Raw genomic sequence first — 21351 nt, 5'->3', positions numbered from 1 at the left:
AGAATATTCACTTCTAACTACATGGGATCTGCAGATGCTCAACGGAAACAACTGTCATTGTCTCAAGGCAGTGTTTGTCAATCCAATTTAATGATCATACCTATTTTTGTCTGATGCTAATGACCAGGGGTTTATTCAAGCAGACATCCTGAAAAAAGGTTTCTTAGTTGGGAGAAAGAGGATCTGTGCCCAAGGGTCTTTTCATTATATCTATTTAGCACTTTTTACTATAGTGCGAAAATTCTGCCTTTCCTGATACCACAGAGAGATGATTTTTTACATTATAAGGAAATGCTTCATCGGTGAGATTGCAACCCACAAAGACTGTGAAAATACTTATTTTAAAACTTAGCACAATACTAGGTGCCCAATGGGGAATCAATAATGGGCACTCAATAAACAAAACATAGTGATGATTATGGCACTTGGGATCAAGAGGTTGTAAATTCTGCTACTTTGAGCACTTACAATTGCTGAAAAGCTGTGAATTTCACAAAATATTTGCCTAAACCTGGTAAAAGCTCACTCCATAGATTATGGCAAATGTCCTTTGAGTCTCTTAGATTGCCAGTGTGTATTATGACCATATTTTACTGCTAACTAATACTGAAAGGTATTCATTTATTCAGTAGAGCATCCATATATCTTTTTTTCTACATCCAAGATATGTTGCCAATTTTTTTTTAGAATAATTATTCACAGGAGTTAGGTGTTACATTCTGAAGAGCTCAATCATATAACCTAACATTTTCAGTCTTCCAGCATCAGTACTTGGGAAATGGTATTTCTCATTTTAAACATGGAACAGTTAAGTCTGAAGATACCTGGTTAGTGTTTTTGTGGGTTAGTTGAGAAAGTTGTCAATATCGAAATGTAAAAACAGGATACCATTATAAATTGTGCTTGATCAAAAGGGAGAATTCTGAAGAGTGTAACAGTACACTAGATGAATAGGTGCACCTGAGAAATAATGCTATTTTGTGTAAAGTAGAGCAGCAAATCTCAACAAGGAAGAACGATAGCTTCCCAAAGGTTTTTAGAAATATATAGGAGCTGTCCTGGACAGCAAACACCCATTGGTTCCAGTAGAAAACAGGGCTGAAGCAGAACCAACCCAGCAACTGCAACCACCAACCGATGGGGGCGATGGTCTGTGCCGGGCCCTGTGCTTGCTGGTGCATACAGGAATCTGGTCTGGGAACACCTCACACAAAGTTTCTTTGGGGATCCTCCCAATTGAGCTTTCAGTCTCTGAACGCTGAACATCAAAAGACAGAGGACAGAGCAAGTCAATCAACCACTTCAGCTATATGTGGGCAATGAAAAGACGGGGCAACAGGTGACTATAGGATGAACTATATCAATCAGTGGATTTTCCAACGACCGCATTGTATCTGGAGTGGTGAGAGTGGCAGCAAAACGGTTCTGTGGAACTATCAAAACCACTCTGCCGGCTCTACCTTCAGACCAGAGATGGTCTCCTCAAGAAACTGATGAGCTTTTCTGGACAATAAGATGCTGGACTTTTGCCTGGTAGATGTATGCAATGAAAGAATCTCAACTGAATTTGATCTGTGGTGATGCAACAAGGTGGAGGAATACATCACGGGGGTGAGGGGAGGAGAATCACAGGGCCTATAAAACCATGTCACATAATGCAATGTAATAAAAAAAAAAAAAACAGAAAAATGTAATACAGCAACAAGGTGGAGGAATCCACCATGGGGGGAGGATGCGGGAAGGGGTTGGGGCACCCCAAGCCTATGAAATGGTGTCACATAATGCAATGTAATTAAAATAAAATAAAAAATAAAATTTTTTTTTTAAAAAAATTTTTTTTAAGTAAAAAAAAGAAATATATAGGAGCAACTTTGTTGTCATAAAGATAAGGGGATACAACTGACATATAATAAACAGGAACCAGGAATTTTGAACATGCTGAAATATACAAACTAATACTGCACTGAACTTAATATTCCTCACCCCCACTCCACAAATGCTATAGCCATTTCTTTCAAAGCAAATGGTGAAATTCTCCATTCAGAAGATGAAAATAGTTTTTTTTTTCCCTCACATGAAAGTTGAGGAAGTTGTGCAGATGAGTGATTATAATGAAATTGGGATTATGGAAGCATTGAAGTGACAAGGACTAGTGAATGATAATGCCCATGTAGTTGAGGATTACTGAGGAAGTCAAGTGTTACTTGGAGTCCCCAGTATTCATGTTGATTCCTGGTTTGTGGGTAGAATATCTCAAATAAGCAGGATTTTAGCCTCACCATTCTTTATTGATGTCTTATTTTCTTATGATTCATTTGGAAGACAGAAAAAGAGAGGGGAGAGAGACAGAGACTTCAGTTTGGTGGAACTGACCAAAGCCAGGTGCCTGGAACTCCATCTTGGTCTCCCATATGAGTGGAATGGATTCAGGTACCTGAGCAATTATATGCTGCTTCCTAGGATGTGCATTCTTAGGTAGCTGAACTGGACATACCCGAGATATTGGATTCATACTCAGATGCTTTGCTTCTTCTCAGTAAATGATAAATGTCACCATCAAGAAAGTTTCCCAGGCTAAAAACCTGAAATTCATTCTTCATCAATCTCTTTCTCTCATACACAATATTCAACTCCCTAGGAAATTCTCTTTGACTCTTTAAAACTTGAACTGAACCCAGCCACTTTTCACAACCCAATTGCTATAACATTCTCCTTGTCAAAACCATTTATTCCCTAGTTTATTAAAATATCCTCCCTACTGGACTCCCTGATTTTGCCTATGTCCTCCCTCCATCCAACACACCCTAATGTTATTAAGCATCTATGTAAGTCATAAATCAAGTACTATGACGTTCCTTTGCTTAGAACCCTGTAATGGCATCCTACTTACTGAGTAAAATCCAAACACGTTAGAGTGACCCATAATCCTACATGATAATTCCTCCTCCTGTTACATCTCTGACCTCATGTCCTTCTATTTTCCACTTCATACACTTGTCTATTTTGATACCAGTCACCTTGCTTCATTTTGAGGAAGTCAGGCATGTGCCGTTATTAAAGCCTTTACATGAGCCAATCTCTGCCTTAAATGTTTTGCATTGTATGTCTACATGATGTCTACATGGTTAAGCTCCTTAATTCTGTTAAATTAAAAAAGAAAATATTCCACTGAAAGGCATGAAGATAGACAAAGACACAGAGAGACTGAGACATAGAGATATCCTCTATCTACTTGACATGTTTCTCCAATGTCTGTAATAGGGCTGGACCATGCTATGGCCAGGATCCTGGAACTCATTCTATGTCTCCTACACAGGTGGTAGGGATTCAAGTACCTGAGCTAACATGCTGTCTTCCAACACGTACATCAACAGGATGCTGGATCAGATGCAGAGTTGGGATTCAGTCCCAGGCACTTCAATATGGAATGCTGGTGTCCTAAACATTTCAATTGCTGCACAAAATGCCTAGTTCTCTATTAAGATTTTGTGTTGATGGCATCTTCTCAAAAATATCTATCATAATTACTTTTCTTTCAAGTTATACTCTTCTGTTGTCCAAAGTCATGGGCTACTGACACTCACTTGGAAGCCCCCAAGGAAGCTCCAGGTCCATAGCCTCAACATGGCCCATCACTCGCCATTGTGATCATTTGAAGAATGAGCCATACAATGTAACATTGGAAGCTCTCTTGCTGTCTCTCTCTCTCTTTCTTTCTCTCAACTTTCTCACCACCTCTGTCACTTATCTCTTTACTCTGTAATTCTGCCTCTCAAATAAATTAACATTTACAGAAGATTTTAGCCTGTTACCATTCTCTGGCATTGCTAATGTAGTTATCAAATTATCAAGCTCTTTTATTCGCAAAGCACTTACTACTTTACAAAATACTAGTTCACTGGGCCCGGCGGCGTGGCCTAGCAGCTAAAGTCCTCACCTTGAACACGCCCCGGGATTCTATATGGGCACCGGTTCTAATCCCAGCAGCTCCACTTCCCATCCAGCTCCCTGCTTGTGGCCTGGAAAGGCGGTCCAGGACGGCCCTGGGGACCCTGCACCCACTTGGGAGACCTGGAAGAGGTTCCTGGTTCCCGGCTTTGGATGCACAGCACTGGCCGTTGCACTCACTTGGGAAGTGAATCATCAGACGGAAGATCTTCCTCTCTGTCTCTTCTCTCTGTACATCTGGCTCTGTAATAAAAATAAAACCTTAAGAAAATACCAGTTCATTTATTCAGCATGTCTGCTTCCCTCTACAGCTCTTACTAGTCTATAAATTCTGCTCACTGTCTTAAGGATGGCCTTCAATATATTAATGAAAAATTAAGCATAGACCTCAAAAAAATTCTTGTGCCAAAATATAATTCTCTTTTAATTCATCTTCCCATCGATTTTTTGAAGTGTTCTCATATTCTAATAACCTAGAACAAATATCTGGAACACTTTGGCAATGATCAATATTTATTGAATGACATGGAAATGTCCCAAGACACATTCATATCATTGACAAGAATTTTCATACTTTATAATTTGAAAAAATATTCTTTGTTTTACATAAAGAATAATTAGAACTTCTTACCACTTGGGGAAAATTATGTGAAAAACAATAATAACATTCACAATCTTTGAGTGCTGAGTACATCCAAAGTCAACCTTGCTATCTTTCATGTCATAATTATTTTAATGTTATAAACATCTAACTATTTAATTGTGCCTTTTGAAGTAATTTTTCTGAACATCCACATATTGAAATACATATTATTTTGCTGCTAATTACTTGGTTGCTTTTCTTTCTTTAATGGGGTAAGTCAGTAGGTAATAGAATAAATTAATTTTATTTTAGAATTTTAAAGTACGTTTTAGAAAAGCAGTTATTACAAAAACAGTGGAGTCAGTAATACTTCAGACCGAACACTTCATGAGTATTTTGTGGCTTTCCAGCAATAAACATCTAGCACTATGAAAATATTAGGCAGATGACACAGATCAAACCTAGCAATATTTAATAATGAATGAATAAACCTACCTTGTGGAAAACATTCACCAGCACCACAAACTTTCTTGCCCACACTGGGAAGCACAATTTGCCTATGCAAGATGATAAACAGGTTTAACTTCTCTGCCATCATTAACTGCAGCCACATCCAGTACGGCATTTGCAGAAAGGCTCCTCTCTTCTCAGGACTAATCTTTCAAGTAATGTCTCCCTAAATTCACCAATATATAAATCCAAGTATATAGCTGCTCGTCTGTGCCTAATGAGAAATATGTTTCCAGATTTATTGTCTCAAATATATTTACTATCAGGCTCTTCCTAAACACTCAAAGATTTCTTATAGGCCCTACCTTAGGAAGCCACTTTCTGACTTTGATCTCTCGCATACAGCAATATCATCTGTCTCTTCCAGAATGAATTCCTTAAACTGCACTGCTTTCATGGATACTCCTTGGATCGCTCCTGCTCCCTGAGTGTTTGTAGCAGCCTGATAAACAGGAATGACTAACCACTACATTTGGACAATTTTAAAGTGAGCTAAAATTGCTCGTAAACATCTGCTTGTCTCATGACCTTGAACTTTACTTGAAGTTAATGTTAAAATAACATTTTAATGCATGTGTTAACTAGCTGTCAAAAGGTTCTATACCAGATGAGACTAAGAAATAACAAAGAATCAGTCAATTCTTGAAATCCTTGTATCACAGATGCCATTTCTAATGAAGGAAGGTGTATTTGCAAAACTCTGTGTGGAAATTCTATGATATGAGCATTTTCGTTTCATAAAACAATAGCTTTTGTGTGTGTGCTTTTTTTAAAAGAAAGTCTATCGCCCATCTGAATCTCAAAGCATTTAATCAATAATGAGAGTTAGATCGTTTCACATAGGGTGACATGGGAGAAACTTTGGGTGAAGAGTAGGACCTAAGTACTTTTATAATGCATCTTCTTTTGAGAAAATTATTGATCTCTTAAGTTATAAACACCTACTTGAGCACCTGGCCAAGACAATGAACTGAGCAATGATATTCACGCATACTCTCCAAAAAGAGTATTAAGTCATTTTAATAACCTCTGGTTTTTGTGATTTAGATTTTAGTTTCTACAATCGAAAGTTTAGTGTATCTCTACCTCCATGCTGGTTGCTGTTAACTTGCTGCCTCACATTCTTCTTTATTTTCTGATTAAGCAAGCTTGAGTGATGTTCTCAAGACTTGTCCTCACCTCTAACAGAAGAGCAGCTTCCACTACAAACAAGGAAGATGCACTATGAGTCAGCGGTTAAATCCTTACCTCGAAAACACTGGATCCCTTATGGCTGCCAGTTCACATCCCAACTGCTCCACTTCCCATCCTGCTCCCTGGCTTGTGGCTTAGGAAAGCAGCAGAAGATGGCCTAAAGCATTGGGACCCTGAATCCACGTGGGAGACCCAGAAGAAGCTACTAACTCCTGGCTTCAGATTGGCTCTGTTTCGACCGTTGTGGCAATGTAGGGAGTGAAACAGAGGACAGATCTTTCCCTCTGTGTCTCCGTCTCTCTGTAAATCTGACTTTCCAAATAAAAAACATATAAATAAAATATATTTTACGAAGATATTTTTATTTTTTATTGGAAGGTCAGTCATACAGAGAGGAGAGACAGGGAATCAACTGTCTGTTGATTCACTCCCCAGGTGACCGCAACAACTGGAGCCAAGCCGAACCGAAGCAAAGATCCAGGAACTTCTTCAAGGTCTCCCACGTGGGTGCAGGGTACTAAGGCTTTGGGCCATCCTCAACTGCTTTCCCAGGCTGCAAGCACAGAGCTGGATGGGAAGTGGGGCCTCCGGAATTAGATCCGGCACCCATACGGGATCCCAGCATGTTCAAGGCGAGGACTTTAGCTACTAGGCCAGGCCACCGTGCCTAGTCCAATAAAATAAATCTTTAAAAAAATAAATAATAATAATAGCATTAATAATATAAGAAAAAATAATGAAGGCAGGAGGATTAAGGAGGGAAGAAAAAAGAATGAAGGCAGGAGGATTAGGAGGGAAGAAAAAGTGATGGAGCATTAAGAGATAAAAAGTTAATGAATTTGTGGTAAATAAATGGTAACACCATCCATTACTATTCAATTCTACCCTTGTCACTAGTTGAAGCTGTTGCCCAAGGTGACAAGTGTCATCTGAGCAGAGGCAGATGCCACTATCATCTTCTTGGAATTTGCCCAAAGTAAAAACAATGACTCTGCTTCTCCTTTACGTAGAGGCTACATGGAAAGTCCTAGGATGTGGGTTGGTGGAAGTCTCCTGTCAGAAATTTCAGAATGTAGCTAGATAGGCAGTTTTAAAGGGGGGGTTTACAAGTCAAGAACACATTGACATCAAAGGAGGCAAACATTAAGTTACAACATAAAGAGAAAGGCCAGCCATTTATGACAATGTTCAAATAAAATATTAGAACAGGTTTGTGGATGTCTACCAGCTTAGCTCTTCCCAAGTAGAATTTTTTGTTGTTGTTGTTTTTCAATTTATATTTTCGGTGCAACAATCCCAATGAATCTGTGGTCAGATCTCACTTCTCATTGGGTAGCCATTTCCATAATTCTCAACAGCCAAGGGCACATGAAAGAGTCAACACTGGCTATAATTTGTTGTAATTGGCAGGATATTTAATGAGAACAGCTACAGGATGCATCCAACAACATTCTGAATGCCACTATCCTGGGGAAAAATGAAAGGAGACTCCAGGAATCAAACAGAACTTGTGGCTTCTATGGCATTCTTAAACCACTGGAATTCACCAGGAAAAATTTGACAAAGACTCTGATAGATGAGGTATTTTGTAGATATTCAATAGGGCAACTTAGATCAAGATAATTTATGAGTGACTACAATAGAGAATCTCATGAAGAAAATGTCCCTGTATTATCCATGCATGGAGCTACATATGAGTCTTATTCTTTTTATTGTCACAAAGGATATAATTAACAGTGATTCTGATTAAGGCAACCTGCACAGAATAAAATCTTGGTCCAACATCTACAATGAAAAAAAAAAAATTAAAGCCATTTGAAGCATCAGAGACAGCAGAACAAACTGGGCCACTAAAGAAGCACACAACAAGTTTTGTGCCAAGGAGCATTGCAATTAAGCTTCCAATTCTTACATAGATACTAGCAAATAATGATAAAAAATTATGATGTTTCTGGACACCTGATGTGCAAATGACATTATCTCACAGGTCTTTCTTTTAAAGAACATGTCAAGAACACTTAGTCATAGCAGGATACCACTGCAATGACTTTTTTTTGTCTTTGAGAATAGAAATCCTATAAACCCTAGCTCCTAGCTATTTAGCAATGTGCATCTTAATAGAATTAATCAAATAGACTTGTTAGTCATTTGATATATAGGCATGCAAACTGCTACAAGAAGTTGTCAGTGATGTTGTGAAGCTGCTCGCTACAATCTCTAATAGATGGCCTTAGTGCTAAACCCAGAGTGGCTTAAAAGACATGTTGTGTTTTTTTCCAGTGTGACTAGACATGCTTATGAAACTTAATTTGTAATGATTAAGAAGAAACAGCTAATTAATACTTATCTTTGTATTTCAGAATGTCCTGGAAACCACAGTCAGGCCTGCTGGCCACCAAAAACACTGGAGAGGTGCTGTATATCAAATTTTGATGGAACATATGGGAAGACCTCCCAGTTCAAAAACTGACATGGGAAAGAAGGAAGGAAGGTGGGAAGGAAGAAGGGAAGAAGAGGGAGGGAGGAAGGACGGAGTGAAAGAAAGAAGGAAGGAAGGAAGGAAGGAAGGAAGGAAGGAAGGAAGGAAAGAAGGAAAGGAAAAAGGGAGGAGACAGGAGTAAGGGAGGGAAGGAAGCATTGCTATATTCTTAGAAATGTATCCAGAAGTGCATTGAATCTGTTCCTGTTGTTTTAATTTCACATAAAATGAGAAATGTGTTATAGTAATGATTATGCATTTGCTGTGACCCTGAGCATCTAATATATCAACAAATTCTTAAAAATAAATTCAAATTTATTATTAAAACTAAAATAAAATCAAAAGAAAATGTATTTTGAAGTCCTGGTCTGACTACAAAAATGTGCCAGCTAAAGTCACAAATAAAATTACTTTAGGTAAGACTCTTCAATCTTAATGCTATATAGCTCCTTAAAATATTATTTGAAAAATGCAGCATCAATATGAGATGATGGTCTTCCGTTCAAAAGTTTCCAAAGCACTAGTAGGTCTGGAGGAATACAGCAAAATGCTTCCGTGGCCAAGAGCACATTAGAGTAATTGCTGGTCAGTGAACTTCTAAAATACAAGACCTCTAAACTCTATGGATGACCATTGTATTGAAAAATATACTGAGTTCCTGGTTTTATTGAAAACCTCAAGTTTAGCTGAAGACTGAGGAAATCTAAAATCTTACTTTCCATTGATGGAGAACTTGTGGAATGAAAATATGTTGGTGAAGCCACAGGTGTCGTGGTTGGTGACAATGCCTTTATTATTGATACTTTAACACAAGCCTAAAGGTAGTATTACATATAACTCAGCAAGTGTCCCAATTCTGGATGAACAGTTAAATCACTACTTCATTAAATAAAGCAAAGGCTGTTATAAACCCTACACAGGGTTCAAAAGGAGAGCTTGAGAATATATACCCACATATATTGCTGATGTAAACAAAAGCAGGATTCAGCTTATTCTTCCTTGGACCATTGCTAGATATGAGGATTATAGAAAGCAGAATTGTGGTGTTACTCACCAGAGAAGGTACTTACAATCAACCACAGTAAATAATATACTGAACTTGGTAATGCTAGTGTAGCAAATCTTGAAGTGTTTGCTAAGGAACCGATTCAAAACTAGCAAACAGAATTTTGTTCTATGGGCAGCAACATATCTGGGGCAACTGAAGAATCAAGGCAGGTCTGCATTCCATGTGATGACACCTAAGATTACTACTGCGGCTATCCAGTCTTCTAAAAAAAAAAACAGAAAAGAAGGAGTGTGTGCAAATGCTGAAAATACAGTGCATTAGAAACCTTTCCAAAGTAGTAACATCTGTCAACAGTAGTACTACTGCTTAGTTATGTACACACTGACTCTAGAGCATACATTCAGATTGGCCATCTTGGACTAGAGGAAGAAGAGGAGGAAGAAGAGGAAGACAGAAATGACAACTGGGGAGGAGATGAGGAAGAATGGAAAAGGAGAAGAGGGATGATGGAGAAGAAAAGGGGAAAAGAAACAAGAAGAAAAAGGGGGAAGGGTAATGAGAAGGAGGAACAAGATATTTTTGTTCCTCGAAAGAATGATGCATTCTGTTTTTCTATAAGCTTGTGCTGTATGGGATAACTGCTTTTTTTTTTCTCCCAGAGACGACAGACTGGATTTGACGGTTGTATTTGTCATTTAAAACAAAAACAAAACACAGCCTGACATATGCTAGTGGAGATGATGGAGCCTGGATTTGTTGACAGCCACACAGAATTTCAGGCATGAGTGCTGGATGGGAGATGAGGAATACTTGAGAAGTATTCCTGTGTATGGATTAATGAAGTTGAAACTACATTCTGAACATCAAGAAATTCAAGGGTTTTTTTTTTCATTAAAACTATCGAGATTGCATTTCACAAAACTAAGTGATGTTTTCTCTGCTGTGGCAGAACAAGAGATGTAAAATGAAAGGAAAAGAAGAAAAGAACAGATACCTTATAAGTCTATACTTGATTATTTATAATTATTGTTATTTTAGGAAAAATACTAACAAGTGTTCAGAATCAAAATAAGACCAGAAAATGTAGTAAAAACCTGAGGAAATAAAAATTTAAATGATCCAAATTATGTCTTCATAACAGCACAAAGACAAAGTTCTCTCTTGACCTGTACATGAGACATGGACATCCACTTCCTTAAAAAAATAATTCCAGGGGTTTATTTAAAAATGCAGTAAAAGTAGTCACACAAAATTACAGCAAATCTAAGTAACTATTTCGGTCTGAAATGAGGATAAATCTAATGACAAACGAAATTTAACAAAATAACCATCTACAAATTATTTGACCTTGTATTCTCTTTTGTCCACAATGTTGTGTTGTGTTTTTGTTATTCTTTTCAACTAGCCATAAAAACCAACCAAAACATGTGCATAAAGGATGTGTGTGTTTGTACAAATACAACTCTCTTGATGAAAAAAGCTGATAAAAGATTTTTGTTTCTACCACAGTTGAAATTTCATACAGTGATGTCAAACATTCCATAAGCAACGAAATAAATGTTAAGGAATATTTATTCCCTTCATATGGAACTATGCTGAAATTGAATCTCATGTAATAGCCCTTTATAATTACACGTGGCTGATGGTATTTCTGTTAAATGTATTCCCAAACTACATTTTTAAAGACCATGCACCTATTCCAAACTTGATGCTTCCATACTGGTAATTTTTTTTTTTTTTTTTTTTTTTTTTTTTTTACAAAGCAAAGGGGTTAGCCAGTTAGTTTGAATCAAGCAAAACACTGATAAAGGCAAATCTCTTTTGATGGGCAGGCCTCAAAAGCTTCTGGAAGGCTGTTGGTTCAACCAAGCATTGATTAAGCATATGGATGCTTATCTGATGCTTATCCAAACTTATCTGAAATTGAACATCTTTGTTCTAAAAAACTAAGCCAAAGATCTGACGCTGATTTTGATGCTTCGGTTTGTAATAGGTCACAAGTATTAAAACAGTAGCCCAACTTGGAAGTGGAGATATGGCTGGCAATAAAAGCAAGGGGATTAAAAATCAAAACTGTCACAATTCTGAAAATATGGAACAGCAGTGAGTGCCACTGAAGTAGGTGACTCATATTCGCATCAGTGAAGGGAGATTATTATGTTAGCTAATCTATGTGGAAATTCATCTCATCTTTTTAAAAGCCTGAGTTAATATATTTTAAGATTTCATAAAATGCTGTAAAAAAGTATGGAATCTGTATTTATCAAAAGAAAGCATAGAAAATAATTCCACTTTGGTGGAAATGAAATAAATGTATCTTTCTATTTTCCTCCTGCAAGTATACCTTGGATATTATATGCAAAACAAACACAAGTCTGAAAGGTCAGGAGAAATTGTGACTGGCTGAAAACCTTAGGACCTGAAGAAAGACAATCAGCTAAAAGGTCACCAGAGAAAAATAAAGTGATACATATATTCTGGGGAATAATTTGGTTATTTGTTTAAAATTGAAACGTGCAACTGCCATACATCCCAGCAACTGCACTCCTGGGCTCTTACCTCATAGAAACAAAAATGTATGTCAGCACAAAACTTTTGCACCATTGTTTATAGAATCTTTACCTGTAATAGCCTCAAACTGTAAACAACGCTGCTATGTGTCAAAGTTTTAATGGCTCAATGAGTCTTGATATATCCAGGTCATTGAATAATATTTAGCCATGAAAAATGAACAAGCTATGGAACACACAATAATCTAGATCTACGAAGCATTATAAAGAGCACAAGAAACTAATCTCAGAAGAGCATAATTAGGGAAGGTGTTTGGAGCAGGGGTTAAGATGTCCATATCTCAAGGACTGTCTCCATCGTAGTCATTACCTGCAATGCTAGCATCCTGTAGAAATATGGCTATTTATACAATATAGACATACATTGCTGTTAAATTTAGACCCATCAAAAGTTTCTCAGTCAGCAGATTAAATGGTTTTGTTGACAGAACCTTATAAGATCTATAACAAATGGACAACACTGTGTTATCAGCAAGAAGAATGCTTAACTTGAAGAGAAACAGTCCATTTCTTAAAGAAAATGTCTCAATAAAGTAACTAAGATGCTATTATTATCACCATTTTACAGATAAGGATGTTGGGGCTCCATGAGATTATGCTGTGTGCCAATTCACCCAGTTACAGACACTAGATTCTTTGTTAACCAGAGTACTGACTACACTGCCATTTGCTACAGATATCAACATTACTTTGAAAGTATTTCATCTATATGTTTACCTTGATATAAAAGGCCTCTATTGCCCTTTTCTAGGGGCAGATTATTTTGTTTTCCAGCCACCATACAAAGTTCACATTATTCTAAGCTAAGGGGGAAAATATGATTTCTGGAAAAATTCTGTGTGGTTCACTGGGAGAACTGAGCCAGTTCATGCACCGGAGGTTTTATTGGCAGCTGATATCACCTCTAAGGGATCCATCTTATGCTCTCCAGAGAGGAAGAGCCCAGCTGCATCTCTTCTGCAGCATTTTGTCCAGCTGCTCTCAAGTGCTTTGCTTGCAGGGATAGCCTCTGCCAGCTCTTTCTACTAAAGATAAAGGATCCTGATTATGGCAAGTATTCCTGCTGCAAACCATACCTTTTTTGCAGTTGCTTGTTTGTTTTATTTAAAGCCATTTTGACAGCACTCGGCTTTCTCTGCTTCTATAAATAATCAGCCTTAATGATAAAGTATAACCTACACATTCAAATGCACATTTACTTCTATATATCTTCATGCCCTGAATTGGCACAGCTACAAAGACATCAGTTTTGAACATGAGCATATGGTTCTGAGAACTTCATATTTCAAATTCACAGTTCAAGTTAGGAATTGAGCATAATGTTTTCATTAACACTGATGATACATAAAACTGCTTCTAGAAAAAAAAATAATAAAAACCTGGACTTGAGCTGTGAGGTTGGAGCTTTAAAGCTACTCAGGATTGAATTTTTATGTTGAAAACGCCCATGTATGACAGCAAGATGAAACCTGCATAAAATATTGTCTAAATTCACAATGCTTTTGCTCAGTCCTTAAAGGAAACCTGCGCATAAATGTTCTCCATTGCTGGATGAGTGGTTTTTAATTTGTTGCAAGTACTCTGTCTCTGGCTTTGCCATTGATTCTGTCTTGTATGCCTACACACTGTAACGTCCCACCTTGCCAGTGATTAGCTTCTCCAGTCCATTTTGAGTCCCTTTTCAGTGCATAGGTCAGCGACTGCAGGGAGATGAAGGAATTACATGTGCATGAATGACTTGGAACCCTATAGAACACCTGGTCATGCACACAAAGAATGAGAAATACAGTCATCTGAAGGATCTCTCAGCTAAAAACTTTCTAACAAAGGAACTGTATACTCTCTGTCTTACTTGTCCCAAATGGCAGCATTCAATTTGCCCATTAACGGTAAACCTAACGAGCTGCAGTCCAACTTGTTTCCACTTGTCCAAACTCTTCTTAATAGACCATCACTTTGAGTGCAGAAAAGCATTGAGGTGGCATGCAGAATATATCTTCACCTTCACTTAGAAAACTTGCAAGAATTAGAAGATACATGCTGAGACTTGAGAGAAATCCCTGTGGAGACACGCCCTTCTTAGGGCACATAAGACGTTTCCCATGGAGAGAAGAAAAGACAATACTAAGGTGTTGAGCAACACACTGAATTGCTCGGATCCCGTATCCCTCTCCTCCCAGAAGTGGGCTCTTTTTTTTTTTTTTTTTCAGAGAAACAAGCCTGTTTATTCACGCCACTGCGGTGAAATGCAGTTGCTGTATGGGCTGTATACAGACAAAGCCACTGAAGGACGCCAGGCCTTGGGAATCGGGGTCCAGCAGCTCTCCTTCCCCATAGCACCCCTGTTACAATCGGTCAAGAGGAACGCCACACACACAAGTTCACGTTCAGAGATGGGAACCCGGCTCCCATCCTGTGCATTGTGGATCCAGGGCCTGGTAGCTCAGCAAAGGGTGTGCCTGGAACCAGACCCTGCCTGCTGTGGGCAGAGGGAGCGATGCCCAGCTCCACCTCCAACAGGGCCCAGTTTATGCGATGCCACTGGCTGCATCCTGGAGGCCGCTACTGCAAGTCTGGACGCGCCCAGGTACACACGCAGGTCCGAGAGGGTGGACTTCACCAGTTTGGCTGGGATGGTCTCTCGCCTCAGCTGCTGGTAGGCAGCATAGCGGTGGCAGCCCCCAAAGGAATAGAAGTAGTTGCCGCCCTGGGCCCCCCTGATCCACAGTACGTCGATGGGGGCACGCTGTCTGGGTCCTCCCAGATCGTGTCCACCAGGCTCTGCACCTTGGCTGTGTCCAGCACGGACGGCAGCGGCCGGATGAGCACGCTGAGCGGCACGTTGTGCATGGCGAATATGCAGCCCGAATGGATGCTGCTGCCCTGCGCGCAGCTCGGCCCGGGCCCCTCGTGCGCCCCCCGGCCGGCGCCGGCCCTGCCCAGCGCGCCTCCTGCGCGCATTCCCATGGCGCCTCCGCCCCCGCCGCCTTTCCCCAGAAGTGGACTCTTTCTCTGGCTGCCACAGACACGCCTTGCTCACTGCCTGTTGGTTGCTCTGGGCGCTTTACAGTATTTAATCCATCTTCCATTTTGCCTCCTCCCTCAGATTTCACTCCATCATCATTCTCTGGAGTTTCTTGATGAAAAATCAAATCATTCCAAGCCATAGTAATGATCTAGAAAGAAGATTTCAGTACAGTGAAGTCATGATGAAAACAAACTGAAGAATCTATAATTACAGAGAAATAAGCATATGAAATTTGCAAATGTATCTTTGGGTAATTCTTCACAAATTGTGATATTGCTTGCCCTGTATTTATTGATTGTGAGTTCATCTTTTCAAGAAAAAGAAAAAGCTCCAGAAAAAAATTGAAACTGCTTCCATTGATAAAACGGTTATTTTTTTAACCTAAAAATCCCATCTGAAATTTTAAGGAAAAATAAGGAAATATCATCATATCCTTTAAATTACATTTGCAAGCCATACTGAATTGTTAAAAACTAATTAAAATTTTAAAGTTAATAAGCATTTTTAAAATATTTCAAAGAAACTGAAAATATTTACTCCAAAGCCTGAATTTTACCTGGAGATTTTGCTTTGTTCAGGTATTCTATTTTGGTTTTTTAATTTATAGGTGAGCAGCTGCGAGTTTTGCTTTATTTCAGTGTGTTTTAATATGAATCTTTTTCAGTGGGAAAACACTCTGTTTTTCCTCAAGCGGCACCTCTGCCTATTGTCTCCCAACTGTCTGCATCACACACCATTACCTGTCAGGCACTAGACAGCCTTTGAGTTGATGCTTCTTGGTCTCGAGACTTTTAAACCTGGGAAAGATATTAGAGATTATCTGGCATCATTTCCAAAATAATTCCGTACAATCTGACTCTTTCAAGTCTATACACAATTGACTTTCATTGAAAATAGTCATGATTCAAAAAGCTCTTCTCTCATCACAGTTAACGGCTTTCTCACATTGCAGGTCACACCAAGTTCGCCAATTTGACAGCTTGTACTTTTTTTTTTTTATCATGTTTGCCTTTGCTGTTGGTGGCTGAATAAACTCTGTGTGCTGTGATAACCTCCACAAGAACAGCTTTATTTCAAGTCCCATGGTAGTGTAGCAACTCCATATGCATGCTGCAAGCGTAGATGGAAGCTTTGGAGTGTGACTTGCAGTTAAAGATTTCAAGATGTGTAGGAACACTTCAACATAGACACAACCACATTACACACAGGTAGGGCTCCTTCATATACCCATTTTATAATGAATTAACGAGCATCCTTTGGGTGTCCTGCCACCATTTCTTTTTTATTTTTTAACAGATCAAAATCCAGCAGGGTCACACACAGAATCAGCTCAACAGTGAGTAAAATTCATTTGAAAGCAAGGAAATTGCATTTCAGTTGCAGGTGCAGACTTCGATGGCCTTATCACTTACACATCTGCTTAGAATTTCTTATTGCTACTAAGCAAAATAAAAGGAAAGTCATTTGGCAGAACGGATTTTTTTTTCCTTGTGACTTTGCCTTAAAATCTCTACAACTACAAGGAAGATGAAAGGAGCCATATGTTGTCTCTAGACTGCACTGCTAGCTGTGCCATGCTAAAGAGAGTGTTTTGGTGCTGGGATAGTCTCTGGAACGTGTGAGAAAGATGCAAAGATCTGGAAACACCCAGCTCAGCAAATGCACTGGCAAGTATGTAAAGCATTAGAAACATTTTGGAGAAATTGTTTTTGTCCTAAATCAGAGTAAAGTAAATTGGTGCCCAAAAAGCCCTTCTTTATATCAAATGGAGGTTAAAATTGGACCCATATCAGAAAGGCTCAGCCTTGATCTCTTGGTGGGTGCAGAGAATGAGACTCCCTGACTGTATGGAAGACAAACTTATTTGTTGCAATTAGAACTACCTCCCCAGACGGTATGTGTGTGACCGACCACGTGTGCATACATTTACATATTGTTCAATATCAAAACTTATGAAGTATCAGTAGCAGGCCTGAGATATTTTCAGTTTCTTGAAGAGCTTTATCAAATCTTGAAGACAAAAATCCCCGCTGTGATCCTGGACTCCATATTCTAGTCCCCAGACTTTGATCTGGACATGATATCTTGAAGTGGAAAGGCAAGGAATTAGCACAAGGGCTGTGCCTGTTGCTTTCAACGTAAATGTTAATACATGTAACACAGCCATGGCTTGACTAAAATTATTTATTTGCTCTTTAGTATAATAAGCATGCTCAGTTTCTTGTATACTTAAAAAAGATATTTCAGCAGTAAGCAGGTCTTGCATTTAGACTTCAAAACATAACAATGTAGGCTTTTTATAATTATTTTTCTTTATACCTTGCAAATAGGAAAAGAAAGGTTATGTGAACTGTTGTCAAGACTGGCAAAGCTTACAGTTGAAAATGTAACAGAAAAATAAAGAGATGTTTAGGCCGTTAAGTATGTATATGTACATATACATGTACAAACATACACACACACACACACACATCTATCACTTGTAATAAAAATAGTGCCCTGGGATTATCTTTTTTCCATTTAATATGCCATTGGTATACCTTATAATTAGACCAAGAGAAAGGTACACTAGATGTTTGTTAACAGGTCTCTATTTCTCCACAATGATTTTCAGATCAGTTCATTTGTATTCAAAATGGCCTCAAGGACTTTACCCCATTATTCCATAATTCGGTATATTTTTATATTTAGTCTGCTAATTACATACGGTATGCTTATATGGCTTAGAGAGTCTATTGCAATGTATGAGTGAGATCTTACTGTGGGAATAAAGATTTGATTACATATACATTGTAGATATATAGAATGTAACAGTGATCACTAGAAGTTGAGTAGGGTGAGAAGAAGAAGAGACAGGGAATTGGAATGATAGACACCAAAATACAGTTACATAGGAAAGGTAGGTTCTAATGGTCTTCAATACAATGCCACAAAAGTCGATTACATGTTGTATAAAGAAGTAGAAGAGTTCAAAGTGATCATTACCATGATTTGTGCATTATACATCATAAATATGTATTGAGTTATCACACTGTATTCCATAAATATGTGTAATAACAATGTGACAATGAAGATAAATTTTGAAATGCAACTTAGACAAAAAAAAAAGAGTAGATAAGCTTGAGGGTCTTAACTGATGTAAAACCCACCTGACACTCATTAAAAATAAAGTCACTAGGGTCCGGCACGATGGCCCAGTAGCTAAATCCTCTCCATGCAAGTGTCAGGATCCCCATTTGGACACCAGTTCATGTCCTGACTGCTCTGCTTCCTATCCATCTCCTTGCTTGTGACATGGGAAAGCAGTCGGGGATGGTCCAAAGCCTTGTGACCCTGCACTCGCATGGGAGACCCAGAAGACACTCTGGCTCCTGATTAGCTCAGCTTAGCTCCAGCCATTATGATCATTTGTGGGCCAGGCCAGAGGATGCAAGAGCTTTTTCTCTCTGTTTATCCTTCTCTCTGTAAATCTGTCTTTCCAATAAAAATAAATAAATCTTTTTTAAGATTAGTAAAGTCATTCATTTTAGTTACCACTTTAAAAATCAATGTCAACTGAAACTTTGTTATGCAGTCATGGATTCCTGAGTCCTGTTTGTTGCTGCCATCTTCCAAATCCAAGGCATCTACTTTGTCAGATACATGGGAGGTTGAAAATGAAATTTGTAGAATTTTCCAAGTTTATTTCCATGATTCTACCTTCAGCTGCCACCTATGTATCTCTAAGACTCTTACTCTGAAACAAGCAGCAAGTATTGGATATGTGTCACCTTAATAGAGTCTTGCTCTCCATGAGAACAAATATCATGTCTGTCTCATTCACCATGATATTCATATTATTCATCACACCACCTCTGCTAGGTACTCAGTAAATGTTTGTTGAATAGAGTATTAACTAAATGAATAAAGGAAACTTGATTGTCAGTCCTATAAAAAACATCTCTACTACCATGCTATAGAAATCATAGATAAAATTCCACCAAGTTAGCAATTAGATACAATAAATACCCCATATTTGGTAGTTATTGCTATTCTTTGTCCTCAAAAACAAGAGAATAAATTATACAAATCCATTTAAACTCATCATTTCATGATTCAATGGAATTTTGAAGTTTTCAGCTTGCAATCATGAGTCTATATAGTTGTTGCAAAGCTAGAAAATGTGACAGAAAATGAAATACTAGGTACTATTCAACCCCAAAGTAGCATAGACTGCTGAAGACCTAGCTGTCAAAGATGCATGACAGATTAAACAACTGTTTTAACAGTTTACATCATCAGTTTGCACAAGATGATGAGGAAAGGAGGGAGGAGTCTTCAAAGAAATTCAATAAAAATAGGAGTCAATCTGAAGCCCAGCAGGCAAGAATGTTAAGGGAAATGGTATTTTATTCACTTACGTGAATTCACAAGTGAATTTTAGGTTTGTATTCTACACCATGAATCTCAAAATTATTAGTGTTACAAGTGAGATCTTCCAGAAAAAGGGAAGAGAAAGAACCTACACAGTAAATCCCGATGCCACAGTTAATTAGAAAGCATGAAATTTACAGAAAGCAGGAAAGGAAGATGGAAGAGTTGACATTAAACAAAAAGGCACTATCTCTGTCATATGACGAGTTAGGTTCATCTTAGAAAAAACTGAAAGAAATTGTTTGAAAAGAGGTGACCAGGCATAACTTAAAAAGTTTTAAACTAAGACAAGGGAGGCAGCACTGTAACTCACGGGATTAAGATGCTGTCAGTGATGCCAGTATACCATACGGGGGCAGTTTCAAATCTCAGTCACTCCACTTCCAATCCAACTCTTTCCTAATGGACCTAAGAACGGCAGTGGAAGATGACTTAAGTATTTGGATCTCTGCCACACACATGAAGGTCTAAACCCCTGATTTTACCCTTTACCTTTGCCCAGGACATTGCAGCCATTTGAGGAGTGGGTGGAAGATTAATAGCCATCAGAGAAATGCAAATAAAAAACTGAGGTATCACCTCTGTCCATATAGAATGGCTATCACCAAAAGAACCAAGGAATAACAGATGTTGGCTAGGATGTGGGAAAACATGCACTAGTACACTGCTAGAGGGACTGAAAACTCTTCATTGGTTATGGAAAATAGCATTGATATTCCTCAAAAAAATTAAAAATTCTCACTCCAGGGAATATATAAAAAAGAAATTAAATCAACATATGAAAGTGATTCTTGCATTCCCATGGTTATAGCAGCTCAATTCACAAAACAAAATATATGGAATGATATTAGACATTCTATCAACTGATGACTGGGTAAAGAAAGTGTGGTATATATGCATGTTGAAGTAATACTCAGCCATTTAAAAAAATGAAATCCTGACATTTGCAACAATATGGGTAGAAGTGGAGATCATTATGCTTTGTAACATAAGTGAAATTCAGAAAGGTGTTTTTATATTTTTTATTTGTGGATATTTACAGAGAGAGTAAATAGTTATGTGGCTTTCATCACTGTTGATAGTTACTACTTCTAGTTCACTGACTCATATCACTTAAGTGTAATATATTTTTCTTTCATCATACTATCATCATTGTCATGAGTGCTGCACTTTGTGATACTAATATCTCTGATTTCAAGAAAAAATGAGTTATATATATGCACATAATACCTACATTAGAAGTGCATGTGACAAAAGAATAAAAACGGCTAAATATTTAAACAACTTATAAGCATTTAACTCAATATAGGAAAGCATTTCTCAGTATCATCAAGACTATCAATGATACTCATATGAAGCATTTTGATTTCAATAAAATATGTAATAAGGATTTTCTGTGATGAACTTACCAAGAATTTGCTAAAATTTGAATTTGAAGCATGCCATTCAAGCGGTTTCTCAGAGCGCAGGGCAAGAAAGAAAGTAAACTGTTGTTGATGTTATGTTATGGCTTTTAATTGGTCCGAGCGATATTCTGCCAGCTCTGCTTTTAGACCAGAGATGGTCTCCCCAAGAAACTGTTGAATTGATCCAACAATAAGATGCTGGACTCTATGC

General features: G+C 38.1%; 1 protein-coding gene across 1 annotated transcript; it reads right to left on the bottom strand.

The window, feature by feature from the left end:
- Positions 1–14495: 14495 nt before the first annotated feature.
- LOC101522193 (sulfiredoxin-1) lies at positions 14496–15260 on the bottom strand. Its single transcript, XM_004580634.2, is given in 2 exon segments — positions 14496–15029; positions 15032–15260. Coding segments are annotated over 2 exon segments (522 nt in total). The 3' UTR covers positions 14496–14736.
- Positions 15261–21351: the final 6091 nt, after the last annotated feature.

This window comes from Ochotona princeps, chromosome X, assembly GCF_030435755.1.
Source record: "Ochotona princeps isolate mOchPri1 chromosome X, mOchPri1.hap1, whole genome shotgun sequence".
Classification (NCBI taxonomy): Eukaryota; Metazoa; Chordata; class Mammalia; order Lagomorpha; family Ochotonidae; genus Ochotona; species Ochotona princeps.
Note: the sequence above shows the minus strand (reverse complement) of the source record. Positions and strands in the feature narration are given on the sequence as shown.